The following is a 17,724-nucleotide window of genomic DNA, read 5'->3' on the forward strand; positions in this document are numbered from 1 at the left end:
TAGCACATATTTCTCTTTCCATCCTTAACTTAGTGGGAGGCAGTAGAACTGGTCCCACTGGTTCGTGAGAGACAGCTGTGCTATAAAATCCCTGCAAAAGAGGGCAGGAGCCAAGGCTGGCCTGGCTTGCCTACGGGGCTGTTAGACCATATTTCTAACCTATATGAACCCAGAGTACGTGTTCCCCACACAAACCACCACAGCACAGAGATGCTGCACGACGTTCCTTTATGGAAGTACAGTGTTGGGGCGAGATGGTCCCTTCCCAAGTCGGGCCGGCAGCTCCTGCACAGACCACAGAAAAGTGCATTAGGGATGGGTTTGAACCAGCCTCCCTGGGCCCAGCCTGCACCCTGGCACAGGCAGGCATCATGGACAGAGTGGCCAGGCTGGATGGGACTCTGGGTAGTCTGATCCAGTGGGGGACAGCCAGCCCATGGCAGGGGGTTGGAGCTGGGTGGGCCTTAAGGCCCCTTACAACCCAAGCCATTCTGTGATTTTACAAGGAGGGTCCCGAGCAGGGCCTGCTCACCTCTTTCCCATCATAGGCTTCGTTCACAAAGGTATCACTCTTGGGTGGAAGCTCTTCCTCCTCCTCATCTTCTTCCTCAGGGTCACTTTCACGGTGGTACAGGGTCAGCACTCGGGTGGAGGCAGTGCTTGAGGTCCTGGGGGAAAAAGCAAGGTACCCACAGGATAGCAGAAACGTTTCTTAGAGACAGGGCAGATCCCTAGGTCCTGTCACAACCCACAGCATCTCCCTCCTGGGCAGCTCTCCGTGTAGCCATCCCCACCCCAGCCCTACAGCTCACCTCCTCCTCCTATCCCGTTTCCTCATGTAGGCCAGGGCACCCATGGCTGCTGCAGCCAGCAAGAGAAGCACAGCCACCCCCAGGGTGATGGGGCCTGCCAACGGCTGCACTTCTGCCTCCTCGCAGTAGTCCCCACGGTAGCCCAGGGCGCAGTGGCACGTCACCCGCCCAGCCTCGATGGCACACTCCCCACGCAGGTTGCACGTCTCACTGCTGCATGGCATGGCTCCCAGCACCTCCTCCGTGTTTGGGGTCGCCAGGAAGGGTTCTCCGTGCTGCTGGGGGCCAGGGGCTGCAGGCAGGCTGGGGCTGGGCTGCTGAGGTGCAGCTGGGGGCACAGTTGGTTTCTCTTCTTCTGCATGGGATGTCCTCGATGATGGTACCACAGGGACCTGCGTCTTTGCCTCTTCAGAGGTGCCTGCAGGGGATGAGCATAGATCAGAGCACCAGGCAAGACCCCAAGATGAGGGATCTCTGGCGTTTCTTAGCAGCATGAAGGCACTCACAGCCCAGCTCATCGGAGCCATCAGTGCAGTCGGGGTGCCCGTCGCAGACCTGCTGTGCAGAGATGCAGCTCTGGAGGTCAGCGCAGGCCTGCAGCAGGGCTGGGCATGGTGGAACTGGAGCGCAGGTCACCCCACGCACCAGGCTGTATCCAGGAGAGCAGCGGCACTGCCGCCCTGTGGGGTTGGGTAGGCAGAGCTGGGCACAGCCTCCATTGCTCTTTGTGCAGCCGTTGGTGCCTGGTGGGACAGAATCTGATAGCAGGGCCTCCGCAGAGCTTGATGCTCCAGGTGCCAAGGGATGGGGCACCCCCAAACCTACCTCCCTGTGAGAACTGGCTGTAAATTCTCAAGGCCACCAACTCTTGCTCCATCAAGAACCACCAGCTCTTGGCTTGCTCCAGCCGGCTGTGCCAGACCTTGCTGGAACCTGGGGACATACAGGATCAGCAGTGCTTGGCATGGGGCTTCTCTGGCTTTCCCCTACCCAGTGCCCCATGGGGCCTGGCAGAGCACCCAAGCTCTGGGACAGCAGAAGCTGGAGGGAGCCCAGCAGCCCCTAGATGGCCTCACCATTGGTTGCGGCTGTCGACCAGAGCAGAAAGCCATCTCCGATGGCAAAGAGCCTGAGGCCATGCAGTCCCTCCCGCACCAGCCTGAAGTGGGAACCATCCAGCTCTATGCTGCCAATCGCACCACGCTCTGCAGACACGGACACAGGGGGTATCAGGCGTGGGACATGGAAAGCAGCCCCTTGTGGACACGCTGGGTGGAGCCCCACTGCCCTCCACGCTGCCCCACACTCACCCTGGTCTGCCCAGTAGAGCCGGCTGCTGGCACCCCCAAAAGTGAGGCCAGTAGGAGAGCGGGCTCTGCTCCACACCACTCTGCGGCCACTGCCGTCCATGGCTGCACACTCCACTGCAGCACCAGGCCTGCGGCCGCCTGCTGCTGTGATGAAGCACATGGTGGAGGCACGAGGGCAGAGGGCCAGCCAGGCAGCACCCTGAAGCCTCTCACTGAGCAGCATCAGGGCCCAGCGCCCCCCAGCTGTGGCTACACGGATGCTGGTGGGCTGCCCTTCGATCCAGTACAGGTTACCGCTCAGCCAGTCCAGGGCCAGAGAGACCACCGTGCCCTCCACAGCAACAACTTTCTTCCAGGAGAGCCGGCTCGAGTCCTTGAGGCGCAGCAGCCCAATGGATTTGCCCCCCAACTCAGCGAAGTACAGGCTTTTGTCCTTTACCATGTAGTCAACAGCTGTCAAGTGTCCCACCTTGGCCAGAGGCAGGGCCCTGTGTGGAGGGAGGCCTTGGGCTCCAGCTGTTGGTGGCATGTCCTTCAGGTAGACCTGGAGGAAGGAGTCAGCACTGGCACCAAGAGCCTGCTCCCCAGAGGGGAGCTAGGAGGCCTGGCCCTGAGGGGGTACCTGCATCACGGCTGCTGGTGACACCAAGAGGGCAAAGGCTGAAGTTTGGAGGGGCAGGCAGGTGGTCTCATCGGCAGCCAGTGTCAGCCCAATGGGGCAGCGGCACTGCCCAGCATGACGGCTGCTCAGCAGGCATAGGTGGGAGCAGCCGCGGGCTGCGCATGGGTTGGGAGCTGCCAGGCGCAGGGCTGGGTGCATCACCTGTGGGGAAGGGTAGGCTCAGCCCAACATCTAGCAGCAGAGCTGAGCACAACCAGTGCCATGCCAGGCTACCAGCCCAGCATGGAGATGCTCCTTAAGGGAATGGGTGATTCTCAACCACAGGGAACACAGAGACCAGGGGACCATTTGTGGAGTAGGTGCAGCTCTCAATGCCACCCAGGGCATGGCAGATAGGAAGCCCCAGCAGAGAGTGCAGGAGGAATCTGGGCTCCTCATTTAGGTACCTGAAGGCCATGGGGCTGCCCATGTCGCTTGAGCAGCACTGTCCTATTCTTGCCTGTGGCCTTGTCCACTTGCTGCACCGACCATGCCTTCCTCTCCGACCAGTAGAGCTGCCCCTCACACACAGCCGCTGCAAAAGGGCTCTGGACCCATCTCAGCTGCAGCACCTGGAGGAGAGGCTGTGAGTACCAATGCCAGCACCCAACCCAGCCCCATAACCACAACTCCCAGCTGCACACCTTTACATCAGTGCCATTCAGATGTATGGAACCAACACTGCCCAGCTTTTCATCCAGCCAGAAGAGCCTTGAGGTGGGGAGGTCAAGGGCTAGTGCTGTGGGCCAGCCCAGGCCCTGTGCCAGCAGCTCACGCTGCCGCCTTCCATCCATGGTGGCCTCCATCAGCCGTGGCTGGTTCCCCACCTCTGACCAGTATAGCATCCTGGCAGGAAAAGGAGTGATGGCCCACAAACCTGGCACAACCAAGTACCAGGGCAGTAACAGGACAGCACAGAGGGGCAGCACAGGGTTTCCCATGCCATCAGGGATTCACTGAAAGCTCCACAAAGGGCAGGAGCAGATGCTTGGGTTCCTTCTTCCCCAGTGCAACAGCACCCAGATGAGGCCAACCCAACGCTCCCAAAGCCCATTGTCTGCTTCTATGGGGGAAAATGGGCTAGGCAAGAAGGTCCCCAAGTCTTCTGTCCTCAGCCTTACCCAGCCAGAGGCTGGAGCACCAGGGAGTGTGGCTGGTCCAAGTCTCCATCCAGCACCATGGTGTACTCTGGTTTCCCTCGCCAGGCAGTCTCCAGAGAAGTGGCCAGCACCTGCCCTGCCACCCCATCTGTCCAGTACAAGTTCCTCCCAAGCCAGTCCACAGCGATACAGTCTGATCTCACACCTGCAAGAAACCCAAGAGTCAGTACCCATAGGGTGACAGCCGCATGGGGCACCATGCTCACAGCCTGGATCCCCATCACCTCTCGAGCTCAGGTTCCTCCCAGCAGGTGGTGAGGCACTGGCACAGGCTGCTCAGAGAAGCTGTGGATGCCCTGTCCCTGGAGGTGTTCAAGGCCAGGCTGGATAGGGCCTTGTGCAGCTTGAGCTGGTGGGTGGCAACCATGCCCATGGCAGGGGGTTGGAACTGGGTGGGCTTTAAGGACCTTTCCAACCTAAGCCATTCTATGGTTCTATAATTTTCCCATACAAGGGGTCACAGCCTGGTACCCCAACTGCATCCAAGCCACAGAGAGGTCAGCCTCACCAGCCTCAAGTATCACAGCTTACCCTTCACCAGCGTGCCCTTTTTGCTTGAATCTAGACTCTGCCAGGAGATGCTCTCTGTGGCCAGGTCCATCCAGAAGACTTTCCTTTCCACCAGGTCATAGTCGAGTGAGAAGATGGTCCGTTCCTTGTCAGTGGTCAGCAGCACCTCCTCGCGCCCACTCCGGAGGCCATAGGACAGCACCTCCGACTGCACAGCCACCAGAAGCACGGGCTCTGGTCCTGGGGTGACACAGAGACTCTCAGTGCTGGTGTCTCCAAGGAACATAGCCATCTTAGGCATCAGAGCCTTCTAGGATGCAGTCATACTGCCATGGCCATGGGCTGACAAGTAGAAATGATGGCCAATGGGACAGGGAGGGGATCACAGGGCTTCCCACAGGCAGAAGGCACACAGGAGCAGGTACCCACTGGCTCCTGACATATCAGGAGTTGCCCAGTGCTGCCTGCCCTCCTTATGACTTACCGCCAAGTTTGCAGATGTGGCCATCAGGCTCCAGCAGGTAGCCAGAGAAGCAGCCACAGCTGTAGGTCCCTGGAGCATTGAGGCAGATCTGGCTGCAGGTTCCCTTGTTCTGCTCTGCACACTCATCCACATCCACACAAGAAATGCTGTCCTCAGCCAGCTGATAGCCTGGGGCGCACCAGCAACGCTATGGGGACAGTAAGTGCATAAGGCTCCCTGCTGCAGCCAGTGGGGCAAGATCCCCAGGCCACAGCTCCCAGCACTCACAGGTCCCTGGGGTGATGGGTAGCAGAGCTGCGAGCAGGGTCTCTGGCAGGGCAGGGAGCAGTTCCCCCCCTCATCTGAGCCATCTGCGCAGTCCTGCTGGCCGCTGCACACCAGAGATGCATTCAGGCAGATCCCCAGCCCGCAGGGGTACTCATGGCTCAGGCAGGGAATGGGCTGGCCTGTGGGGGAGAAGCTGCCTTCAGCCTCAGCCATTAGCTCCTTGTGCTCAGCAGAAGATGCTGAGGGGCACACAGAACACGCAGCAGTGATGCCCAGCACTATGCCTACGGCCCACCTCCAAGTTACCCTAATGCCAAGACCTCCAGCCCAATAGAGACAACATCCATCCACCCTGGGCCCAGAGCCACCACTGGTGTTGGGAAGGGGCATTCTGCAGCAAGATGCATTCCCACTCCCCACTGTGCCGAGGACCCATAGGTGGGACACAGAGGGGATATGCAGGTGCTGCTCACAGCCAGCCTCGTCGCTGCCGTCACTGCAGTCACTCTCTCTGTCGCACCGCCAGGCGTCAGGGATGCACTCATGGCCATTTGAACAGCCCCACTGCCGCTCACTGCACTGCTGCTCCTCCAAGGGACAGCCCTGCAGGAGCAGGGGATGAGATGAGTGGTGCCACCAGCCCTCAGGGGACACAAAGATATGAGCGTTCCCAACACTCACCCACCTGCTCATCTGTGCTGTCCCTGCAGTCAGACACACCGTCACAGCGCCAGGCCTCAGGCACGCACTCGCCACTGTGGGGACAGGCCACCTCTCCTGGGCGGCACAACAGAGGCCGAGGCATGGCACAGCCCTCCTCATCTGAGCCATCACGGCAGTCAGGGTCCCCATCGCAGCGCAGAGCCAGGGCCACACACTGCCCACTGTGGCAGGGGAATTCAGATGGGCTGCACTTCTTTGGCACTGTGGGCAGAGGCAGGGATGACAGGGGGCACAGCTGTCCCCATCTCCCATTGGTAACCATCCCGCTGGTACCCCCATATGTAGTGCACACTCTCCTCAGGAAACAATATCCTCCTAGCCAACCCTCAGGTCTCACCGCATCCCTGCTCGTCAGTGTGATCCAGGCAGTCAGCATGGCCATCGCACAGCCAGCTCTCAGGGACGCAGCGGGTGGCACCATCGCAGCGCAGGGCACAGTCCTGTGTGGGGCTCCAGCAGCCCATCTCATCCGAGGCATCGGGACACTGCGGCACCCCATCACAGCGCTCGTTGGCCCCAACACATGTGGCACCGTTAGCACAGTGGAAGGCCCCTGGGGAGAAAATGGGCCATTCTCAATCTTCTACAGTCATGGAACTTCTCAGAGCGTCATCCCATCAGCCACAGTGGGAAGCAGCCAGAGACCGTGGCACATAACCACGCACTAAAGGCTGTCTCTTACCTGGGGCATCACAGAGCTGAGCACACCCATCCTCGTCAGAGCCATCCGCACAGTCCTTCTCTCCGTCACACACGTACTCCTGGGCCACGCACTCAGTGCCGTCACGACAGGGCATGTGTGTGCGAGGACAGGAGAGATGGGAGAACGGGGTCAGGGGGTGTGGAGAGCTGGGCCCGAGGAGTGGAGTGGGGGGAACTGCCAGTGCAGGGGTGGTTGGGTGCTGGGTGCTAGTGCTTTGCTGTGGGACAGCAGGCTTGGTTGGCAAGGATTGAGTGGTGGTGGTAGTTCTGGTGGTGGCTACCTGCATAGTAGTTGTTTTGTTTGGGGTTGTCCATGTGGTGGTTGGTGCAGAGGTGGTTGTGGTGGATTGCCTGGTGGTGGTGGTTTTGGTTGAGGTGGGCAGGCTGGTGGTAGTCAGTGTTGTAGTAGGCTTGGTGGTTGTTGCAGGTGTGGTAGGTGCAGCAGTGGTCTTGCTCGGTGGAAGCTGTGTGGTGGAGGTGGTGGGCTGAGCAGATGTGGCTGTGGTTGTCCTCGTAGTGGTGGTCACAGGTGGAGGAAGTGGCAGGGCAGGCCCTTTGCTTGCTGGCACTGGCAGAGGCACAGGCACTGGAACATGAGCCTGGATTTGGGACTGTCCCCTGCCCACACTTCAAGCACCTCCAGAAACAACCTTTGTGGCCCCCAGCACCCAGGTGGCACCCCAGCTTGGAGCAGCACAGACCACCCAGCCCCATCAAGAGTGGAGCTGCTCTTACCTTCCTGTAGCTCTGAGCCCACGAATGCCACCACACCCTGCACGCCAGTTGCTGGCACAGACAGCACGAGAGACAGTGTCCTGCGGTCCCACAACAGCAGAGCTGTCTCATTAACTGAAATCAGGTAGGGCTCAAAGGCAGCAACGAGGCCATGGGACCAGCTGGGTGCCAGGGTGACTGCTTGCTGTTTGGTCAGACTCAGTGCCCTCAGGCCTGTGAGGAAGAGATAACACAGAATCATAAAGGTTGGAAGAGACCACAAAGATCATTCAGTGCCACATCTTCACATTTCTTGAACACCTCCTGGGCAGCCTGTTCTAATACCTCACCGCTCTTTCTCAGAAGAAATTTTTCCTGCTGAGGGTCTGGGGCTTACAAGACAACCATTATGCTCCCATAACACACCATTATAGCAGAGATCCCGTGGCAGAAGACATGGGACAAAGCATATCCCAAGAGCACTCTACTGACCAGGCAGAGAACTACTGTCTGTAGAGCAACCTCCTCTGCTCCCTGCTCCAGATCTCTGTAGGGCTCACCCAGGGCTGAGCTCCAGAGCAGGCTGAAGGCCTTGCTGTCCATGGCTGCAGGCAGCTCTCCAGGCCACGTCTCATTCCAAGCATCCCGTGGGCTGCCCCCAGCCAGACTCAGTTGCTGCAGAGGCTGCCCACGGGCCAGCCAGTAAAGAGCTCCTCGCTGCCAGTCCAAGAAAAGGTGCTGGATGCTGCTGCGAGCACGGTGCAGGATGCGTGGGGTCGGGTCAGACACCTTGATCACTCCAATGTCTCTCCGGTTACATGCGAGCCAGTACAAGTTCCCTGAGCGGATGTCCACACGGGCAGAACAGACTGGGGGACAGCAAGCAAGCAAGAAGATATGGGGCTGTCCTGTAGCCCTGCTCCTCTGCGTGTGTCCCCCCCTTCCCTAAAGCTAGGACACAGCTGACCCGTGCCCCAGTATAAACACCAAGGGACCACTGTACAGTACTCAGCAGAGCCTTGCACCTCCTGAAGCCCCAAGAAGGAGAGCATGCCCCAGCACCCTGTCCATTCCCACACAGGATCTCACCTGGCATCCTGGTCACAATGGTCTCTCGCTTCCCAGGGTGTCCCACAATACGCAGCAGTGCCCCACTGTCATCTGTCCCATAGAGAACTGACCTCTGCCAGTCTACATCCTGCAGGTGGAAGGCCTCCTGCCACTGCTGCACCTGTCGGCTGTGTGCTCCAGGGCCCACCTGCAGCAGGGAGATGGCTGTCTTCGATGAGTACACAATGGACAGCTCTGAGGGGAGCAAGAGCAGCATGTAAGCATGGCTGAGGCACAGGACAAGCAGGGCTGACTCTCTGAAGGGCTGCCCAGGGACCATAGGTCCATACATTCAGGGATGTCCCTGGCCCCACTCAGCCAAGCAGATTGTACTCACCTGTGCATTTCCCTGAAGGCTGGAGGTAGAGTCCCTCAGGACATGCACACCTGTAGCCCCGGGGGTGCACGGGGGACAGAAGACATAGGTGACTGCACAAGCCCGGAGCACATGCAGCAGTGTCTCCTAGGAGCAAAGGGGACGTTAAGAGCTCAGGCAGCACCATCCCCACAAAGCAGCCTTTACCAAGGGACCAGGAGAGCCATCAGATAGGACCAAGGATGAGGCATGGTACTCACGTGGTGGCTGCCGCAGTGCATGCAGCACAGTGAAGGCTGAGACGTGGGCCCGGAGCAGTACAGCATGCTCCTGTGGAGAGGCCTGGCTGGCTGACACCAGCTCAGTGCCATCAGCCCAGAAGAAGCGGCTCTCAAACACAGCCAGGCCCAGTGGCTCTGTGTGGCTCCGCAGGACAGCAGGGAAGGAGTGGCGTCCGCTGCCATCCACCCGCAGTGTCTCAATGGACTAGGAGACACGCCAAAGGCTTAGTGACCATATGGTATCCCAATGCCCCAGCACAGTGAGCCTTGGCCACAGGGCCCAGCAAAGCACCTTGTGGAGCTGAGTGCTGCTGCCCCCCATCCCTACCTCCTTGTATTCACTGATCCAGTATAGTCTGCCAGCCACGTGATCCAGGCTGAGCCCTACAGGCTCCTCCATGGACACCACTGTGAGCTCCCGACGGTTTGAGCCATCCATGCCAGCTGCAGCGATGATCGTCCGGCCTCTCAGTCCACGGTTAACCCAGTAGAGGGACCTGGAAGCAGGCACCAAGCACCCAGGCCTCAGCAAACCCCCCAAAGCCCCACCACAGTCAACACAACACAGACACTGCCCTTATTCCTCACCTGGCTGATGGGTACACGGTCAGCTGCTCTGGTGCCACATCCTTCCCCAGCACTGTCACATAGCCGCGGCCGTCACCCAGCCCTGCGCAGATGGCTGCAGGGTGGCTGCTGGCCCAGTACAGCTGCCCCGTGAACCAGTCTACGGAGATGCTGTTCACCTCTCCGGCATCTACACAGACAGGGAGGATAAGGGGCACAGTCTCTGCTCCAGAACACAAGGCAAACTCTAGGTTGTCCCTGGGTATAGGACAGGCGCATCCCCATCTCAGCCCCACTGAGGGACCTAGCACCCTTGCTTCCCCGCACCTGCATAGAGGAGCTGCACACCCTTCCCCGGCAGGCGTGCACAGAGCTCGCCCTCCTCTGTCAGCCAGTAGTAGGTTTCACGGAGCAGATCATACACCAGGGCACGGAGCTCGGCCTCAGTGGAGAGCACAGGCCGGTAGGTCTGGGTCCGCACATCCAGAAGAGCCAGGTCCTCCCCGACTGCCACCAGAAGCTGTGTTGCGTTGTCTGCCAGGACAAGAGGGATGTTACACAGCAAGCAAGGCAAGTTGTGGGCACTGCCTGGCCCCTCAGGGTCCCCCTTCTACCTGCTACTTCACAGATGGTGCCGTGCCGCAGCAGATAGCCCTCGAGGCAGGCACAGCTGAATGTTCCTGGCGTGTTCCTGCACAGTTGGCTACAGGGGCTGTACTCCAGGGAGCACTCATCCACGTCTGCAGGGAAAGGCACTTCTGGCAGCCCACAGCCACCTCCAGACCTCACCACTGCTCACCCAGATACCTGCTTTCCAGACCCACCCGCTCCCACTGATTCCTTACAAGCATCCTTCTCAGGACCAGACACCACACGTGGGCAAGAGTAGGGATGTCTCCAGGGCATCCTCACTCTTGGTGCTGCAGCATGCGCACCCCAACCTCTCCTTACCAGCGCAACTCTGCCCGTCGGCTTGCAGCACCCAGCCAGACCCGCAGGAGCACTGCACACCCCAGTGTGTGTCAGTGCATGACTCTGCGCAGCCCCCATTGCGCACAAAGCAGCTTCGTCCTGCAGGAAATGATGCAGCAGGGAGATGAGGTGATGCAGGACCACCCTGGGGCTCCCCTTGCCCAGTGCCCACTCACCGCAGGTGCTGGGCTCGTCAGTGCCATCCAGGCAGTCATCCTCATCATTGCACATCAGGGACTCCAGGATGCACTTCCCCTCATCGCACCGCACCATGCCAGGTGGGCAGGGGGCTGTGGTGCACATATGTCAGGAGGGCAGGGTGATGCCAGGTGGCTCATGAGGTGCCCCACAAAGTGTCTTTGCACATCCCTTGGACAGGACCATCACTTACCACAGACATCTTCATCTGAGGAATCGCCGCAGTCATCAACCCCGTTGCACTTCCACTCGGCAAGGATGCATACCCGGTTCCTGCATTGCCACTGCCCAGGTAGACAAGGCTGAAGGGGACAGCCCTCCTCATCCCAGCCGTCCTCGCAGTCCTGGTGCCGGTCGCACAGCTCCCAGTGCGGGATGCAGTGGTGGGTGCCGGGACACTGCAGCTTCTTCGCTCCGCACACTGCAGGGACAGAGCGACACTCACACTCTGCGCTGCGTGGCCCCAGCCCCCCCGGACCCTGGGGGCCACATACCACAGTCCTGCTCATCAGAGCCGTCTGGACAGTCGGCAACGCCGTCACAGCGCCAGCTGCTGGCAACGCACCGGCCGTCATCACACTGCCAGACATGGGGGTCTCCGCCGCAAGGAGCACCTGCAGGGACGGCACAAGGTCTCTGGGCCCTACCATGCCACACACATGCCCGCGCCACAGACCCCCCGCCCAGGTGCTCCAGAACACACGAGCCTCTGCAATGGCAGGTGCTTCTATCATCGCTTCTGTCCTGCCTTGCACCACATTCCCCTCAAGCCCACCCCGTGACCCATCTTCTCACTCACCACATAGCTCGTCCGTCCCATCTGGACACTGCTGCTCACCATCGCAGAGCCATGAGATGGGGATGCAGTTATCCCCGCAGGCGGCCTGGCGTGATGCTGCACACGTGGGGCTGGCAGGGGCTGCGAGAGAAAGCCGCGGTCAGCCCGGGGGGAGTAGGGGGGCGAGGTTCCTTGAGCATCCCCCCACAGCACGGCCTTGAGGAGCAAGTGCCGTGCCACGAGCTGCCACCTCCCGCACCCCCAGGGAAGGGCACTGCCAACCCCTTGGCATGAGAGGGGCCGCAGGGACCCCTCACCGCCAGCACCCCGGGCTAGCTGTCAGGATGACGTTCCCCCCCCAACCCCCATCCCGGCTCACGGGCGCGGCGGGCCGCGGCCCCGGCGGCGGAGCGGAGGATGAGGATGGCGAGGAGCAGACAGAGCGGCGGGGGGCGGCCCATGGCGGCGGCCGGCAGGGGCGGCTCCGGGGGCCGGGCCGGCGGGGGCAGCGCGACACCACCGCCGCCGCCGCAGCCGCCTTTATAGGGGGACCCCAGCCGGTCCCTGCCCGCCCCGAGCGGGGCTGTGCCGCGGGGGCTGCGCCCGGCCGGAGCCTGGCCCGCCTTCCGTGCATCTGGCCGGGGCATCCAGGCCCCGGGGCAGGGGGAAGCGTCGTCTTCTGCCTTGGGGTCTTTTGGGGCCCGTTGCCCGCCGAGCGTGGGGCTCCGCGCGGGGCACTGGGTCTCTGGTACCGCTGGGTGCCACCGGCCCTCGTTATCAGTGTGGGCTTGTTGTGAGATCTCAGACTGTGAACCTACCCTGCGTGCAGCTGCACCAGGCGTGGGATGGCCACAGGAACCTTGAACAGCAGGGCACCGTCCCAAAACACAGGCTGCTGCTTGCCATCAGGCTTGGGAAAATGCTTCCTGCACAACAAGGAGGGCAGCAAGGGGAGGAAAACAGCCCGACAGAAGGATAAGACACCTGCAGCAGCCTGGGAATAGAGCCCACAGCCACCAACACCCTGAGAATGAGATGCAGCACTGCCATTCAAACAGAGCCCCCGAGTGGCACAGGGGAGATGCCCCAGGCTTGTGACACAGCCAGAGAGGCTCTTTGTTCCAGCATGTGATGCGCCATCCAGCAGTGTCACAGCACAGCCATTACACACCTCCTTGCCAGGCTGCGGTCCACAGGAACACCTCTGGTGGCAGCCCAGTGGCTCTGGGCACATAGATCCCCAGGCACCCCTAAGAGAACAGGGATGTGCAGGTCCCAGGGACAGTGGCCTGGGTGAGGGGTACCCCTGGGGCAGGGACAACACTGGGTCCTGGCAGCCAGTGAAGGGACAGGAGGGTGGACAACTGGTACACCTTTTCCTTTCTGGTAACTATTAACCACTCTTTCTTTAAAGATGAGAGATCTTGGTAGGACAAAAGGTAACAGCCTCAAGTTGTGCCCGGGGAGGTTCAGGTTGAATACAGGGGAAATTTCTTTTTAGACAGAGTGGTGATACATTGGAACAGTCTAGCCAGGGAGGCGGTACAGTCACTGACCATAGAGGTTTCCAAGGAAAGAGAGGACTCGGCACTGAGGGACATGGTCCTCACTGATAGAGGTCACACTGGTTGGACTAGATGATCTTAGTGCTTTTTCCAGCCTTATTGACTCTGTAATTGAAACTAATAACAATTCAGCAGGACTGCGTGCCTCACATCAGCTAGAAGCTACTACAGTTTGTTCCCACAAAGAAGGTACAGTTCCACTTAACTCTCTGCTGTGTGCCCAAGCTCAAAGTTGCCTGGTGTCTATTTCTCTTCTTTTTTCTCCTGGCAGAAAAAGAAGGATTTCATCAAACACCTCCTTCTTGCAGGGAACACACGCTGCCCAAACAAAATTTCAGAGCATCCCAAGCTATTTTCATAAAGATCATTCCAGTTTCAAAACCAGAATCAAAATCCCCCATCACGGGGCTTTGAGCTTAGATTTCCCCTTCTTCAAACTTGTACAGACAGACAGAATACTTCATCATCCGACTGGGTGGGGGCAGGTGGAGGATGTACTGAACTACAATCTGTCAGATGTTATTTTTCTCTTCCCTAACCCTCAAAAGGCCTCAGAAATATGCAGAAAGAGCAACAAACACTCCATAATTCAGCTGGCAAAGACATTTTTGTCGCATAAAAGATTAGTGACAGGACAAGGAGGAATGGTTTTAAACCGAGACAGGGGAAGCTTAGGTTAGTTATTAGGAGGAAGTTTTTCCACACAGAGGGTGGTAACGCACTGCAACAGGTTGCCCAGGGAGGTTGTGGATGCCCCATCCCTGGAGGCATTCAAGGCCAGGCTGGATGTGGCTCTGGGCAGCCTGGTCCGGTGGCTAGCAACCCTGCACATAGCAGGGGGGTTGAAACTACATGATCATTGTGGTCTTTTTCAACTCAAGCCATTCTATGATTAGTGGCAGTGAGTTTTTACACTATTGGCTTCCATAACTCCAAATGCTGTTTGCCTTGGATGTGTTGCAACTGGTTACTATCACAAGACGCCCTTCCTTCCCTTCTAAGCTGTGGCCTAACGACACATGGTATAATTTTCTTTCTTCGGTGTTGCCTCCCTAAATATTCACAGATGGAGAGCATCACATGAAATTTAGTCCTCGAGCAAGGAAACTTCATCTTTTGGTCATGTAGGTTTGGTGTGCTGTTCTCCATCTCCCTTCATATTAACCATATGTGCATGTGGGTCAGCTCTGACTTGCATGCAGAGTATTGTTCCTGCAAAGGAAAACCTTGAAAAAAGCACTTCAACAATTGATCTCATATTTCATATCAGATTACTTGACCAGTTGAAACAGAAGCTGAAAATAGGTATAACGTCTCAAAGGTTGTTTTTTCTGGCAAAGCTGCTACTAATGGAAAACAAGACGGCAAATGCATGTGAATGCAACAGGAACTAAGAAGAAAAACAGTTTGATCCAGAAGGGCACAGAAGGAAAAAGTGAAAGGCAGCAAATAAGCACAGGAACTAAAAACAACCGCCTGCTTTTCCAAGCATAACTCCTACAGGTCGTCATCAGAGATGGGAGGAAGGATGGAGAAATGCTTGATCTGACCTTGTCCTGCTTTTGTGTGTATTACAAGCAAGGTTAGTGCAGACACTGCCTGTGCTGCGCTGGGAAACGTTCCCAACAGGAGCTGCACACGGCAACACACCGTGGGATGGCAAAGGCTGGCTCTGTAAATTCCTCTTACATTCCTCCATTCGTCTTCTCCTGTGACTTAGGCAAAGCACCTGCCACACTGACCACAAACAACCCTGACACTTGCAGGGACAGGAAACGACTTGTCTTTCACTTGCCATTTTTCTGCCTTGGTCTCTGAGCAGGCATTGCCTCTCTTAAATGTTCCCCCAATCCATGCCCTTCCAGCCCCAAAGCAAGTGACGTCAAGTGGATCTCTCTCAAATCCTTGTCCTGCTTTATCCAGACACCGTGAGAATTAGCTTTGGGACCCGGGGAAAGCGGAGGAGGTCATCGGGAGCTCTGCTTTCGGATGCTACAGCCCCTTCAGCATCTCCAGGGCTTCACCCTTTCGGATCCTTCCGTGATGCCTTCTTCATAAGGCCACTGGGGAGCAGCAGAGGGCTGCAGAAGGGTCTGCCTTCCCAGCCTCTTCCAGGTCCTCCAGGAGCGACTTGAAAGGTGTAGGGAGAACGGAGAGGTAAACCAGGGCCTCTACTTTGATACCCCACAGCCCATGCTTAGTGTGAGAGTCACTCCTGTCCCACAGCTCCTTACTCCAGAATATCCAGGTCAGCACACCTTACTCTAGCACAAATAAAACTGGAAAGAAAAAAAAAATAATAATAAAGAAAAAGAAAAAAACAAAACAATACAAACCAGCAGAGGTCTTTCTATCTATGTTATCATTTACTCCAAGCTTCTCCTTGATCACATCCTGTTTCTGGTTCTACGTGCAGCAGCACACAGAGCAAACACACCAAGCATTTGGGATCCCAAGCATCCCAATCAGGTTTTGTCCCTTGGCTCAGTTCATTACTTGACCAAGCAAAAGGGGAAAAATAAGTAAGTATTTATCTTACAAAAACCAACATGGCTCCAGCATCACAGATACCTGCCAGTATTGCATCTTTGGTTTTAACTGCTTAAGAAGAAATAAGCCAAGAAAAATAAGTGCATTTATGATCTCTCTGGATGCACATAACTTCACAAGAAATGATTCATCGTAGCGTTGAAAATGAAGTTGGCTTTAAGAGCAGCTCTTGTCTTCCTAGCTTTGGCCAAGTTTTCAGAACAGAATTTGCCTTTTTGATTTCAGGCAGATGCACATTTTCCCTCATTCTCTGGATGTTCAAGGCTGCATCTGCATTGGGCCACTGCCTGCTAGGCTCAGCCATAGCAGGCACCAGTTCATCCAAGCAGCTCAGCCCTCACTGCCAGCAGCATCACTGATGTTCTGTGGATCAGGATGTCCTCTTTGACTGAAGATATCAACCTGGACACCCACCCCAGTTCTCTATATTAAAACCTCACTGACACTGATTACTCCAGACCCAGGAAACAGCATAGCCCATAGCACCATGAGGCACACTAGGAGGGCACCCATGCAATGAGCAACAGCTAATCTCTGCCAACATTTCCAGGGTCACCCCTTTAATGACTCCAAGAAGTACTGATAGCTCATGGATATAAAGAAGGCTATAAAACAGGCCAATCTGCTCTCCTCTCAGGCTATCACAGCCCATTTTATTTACTGCTAGTGAGCAAATAAGGCATTATAATACTGGGACAACCTGTGCTCCACACATCACCTCCCTTTCTTGTTCCCCAAGGAGCTCTCAATAAAATTAAGAGGAAAATAAAGCACAAAGAAGAAATTATGCTTACAGAAGAGAGGGAGCTGTGGAAACATGCCAATCTCCCCCAAACTTTGCCCAGGCTCTGCTGATCAGCATCTTTTTTTTGAGCCAGACAAGGTGTCTCCATTTAATAGCCCTTAATGGCTTATTCTTTTGAGTTGTCCCTTTTTGAACTCTTACAAACTTCAACTACAGAAAGAACTTCCTCCTCCCAGCTCTGGCCATGGGAGGAAGCCATCTCCTCATGCTTCCTCTCACCAAGCCACCCAACAGTTCCAGCAGGTGAAATACACTTCCTCACAGCTGTATCTTGTCTGCTTGTTCCTGTGGTGATCTCCTCTGGCCATAGAGAGTTATGAAGAACACCTAAGATACCTCTGCTCCTCATACTGCTAGAAAACATAGCACAGGAAACACTGTTTGATGTGGGGTTCCAGGCATGGCATACTGAGAGGCTGTCCTCAGATCACCTTGAGAATATTAGCTAGGAAGACCCAACAGCTGTGATTGTCCTGGCTTTGCTCAGGGACATTTGTCACCTTCCCCCATCCTGCTAGATCTAAAAGCGATAGGATTAATAGATAAAAAGCAGTAGGATGGGGTCAGCCTCTTGCAGTCTAGTATCACCACTGCACCATACGGTCCCTCTCATCTAAATCAACCAGCAGCAGCTGGTCCTCTAACCTAGCAGATACCAGGGAAATGGGCAATTGGGGCAAGTAGGGCATCAGCCTGTGCAGCTGCAGCTGTACGCTGTTGTAAGGCCCACATTTTGCAATTGGCTTTGGTATGTACTGTATTCAGACTTCCCCATGGAGTGTCTCTTTGCCTTGGGTTTGGAATAGGCAAAGAAATTCCAGTGCTCAGGTGAAAGGAAGGAGCATTCTGAGGGGATGTGATGGAAGCAAGAGAGGGCAAGGCTGTTATCCATCTCTGAAATAACACTGCTTAAATCCTGCTGATTGCAAAAGCCCTGTGCAGGATGAGCATTTCAGGCTGCACTTCATGTCAGCTCTGCTCTCTGCCAGCTCATACGGCACTGCACACTGCTTTGCACTATGTGGACTTTTATTTCCACACAAAGTACTGCTGCTACCATGTTGCCCCAAGGGCAGGCATCTGGTGAGCTGGGGCTGCATCCAGAGCATCTTGCTTAATCCCACAGATTCCTGTCCCTGCAAAAATAGAAACAATCACCTTCTCACAGAGGAACTTGCTGTATCAGGTTTCCAGTGCTCACAGCAACCAAGATGAATTAGTAGTACTGCTGTAGCTAGT

At 56.7% G+C, this 17,724-nt stretch overlaps 1 protein-coding gene across 2 annotated transcripts; it reads right to left on the reverse strand.

Moving 5' to 3' along the window:
• Window positions 1-153: 153 nt before the first annotated feature.
• On the reverse strand, window positions 154-12,227 carry LOC140251916 (uncharacterized). 2 transcript variants are annotated; one of them, XM_072336106.1, is made up of 33 exons: window positions 11,945-12,227; window positions 11,587-11,706; window positions 11,282-11,401; window positions 10,981-11,208; window positions 10,766-10,879; window positions 10,569-10,688; window positions 10,232-10,357; window positions 9,945-10,151; window positions 9,639-9,807; window positions 9,379-9,547; window positions 9,030-9,255; window positions 8,791-8,916; window positions 8,433-8,648; window positions 7,904-8,212; window positions 7,365-7,577; window positions 6,610-7,197; window positions 6,265-6,480; window positions 5,890-6,128; window positions 5,678-5,807; window positions 5,205-5,383; window positions 4,938-5,124; window positions 4,475-4,693; window positions 3,905-4,088; window positions 3,428-3,629; window positions 3,191-3,355; window positions 2,745-2,945; window positions 2,123-2,666; window positions 1,889-2,017; window positions 1,638-1,745; window positions 1,319-1,555; window positions 813-1,230; window positions 533-668; window positions 154-285 (listed from the first exon to the last, which is right to left on the reverse strand). In XM_072336106.1, exons 1-33 carry the CDS (start codon window positions 12,210-12,212, stop codon window positions 229-231), a joined length of 6,870 nt encoding a protein of 2,289 aa, XP_072192207.1. In that variant the 5' UTR covers window positions 12,213-12,227; the 3' UTR covers window positions 154-228. The 2 variants fall into 2 exon arrangements, with proteins under 2 accessions (XP_072192207.1, XP_072192206.1); XM_072336105.1 differs by having other exon boundaries at window positions 6,610-7,215.
• Between the last annotated feature and the right edge of the window lie 5,497 nt (window positions 12,228-17,724).

The sequence above is a fragment of the Excalfactoria chinensis genome, chromosome 4 (genome assembly GCF_039878825.1).
Source record: "Excalfactoria chinensis isolate bCotChi1 chromosome 4, bCotChi1.hap2, whole genome shotgun sequence".
NCBI lineage: Eukaryota > Metazoa > Chordata > Aves > Galliformes > Phasianidae > Excalfactoria > Excalfactoria chinensis.

What these genes read in the sequence shown, in the direction of transcription:
- LOC140251916 (XM_072336105.1), bottom strand. Translation starts at nt 12,212, where the DNA reads ATGCCCCGGCCAGATGCACGGAAGGCGGGCCAGGCTCCGGCCGGGCGC. An exon ending in CACTGACGAGCAGGGATGCG is followed by an intron (nt 6,129 to 6,264) that starts GTGAGACCTGAG and finishes CTCTGCCCACAG; the next exon opens with TGCCAAAGAAGTGCAGCCCA. An exon ending in AAACGGGATAGGAGGAGGAG is followed by an intron (nt 669 to 812) that starts GTGAGCTGTAGG and finishes TTTTTCCCCCAG; the next exon opens with GACCTCAAGCACTGCCTCCA.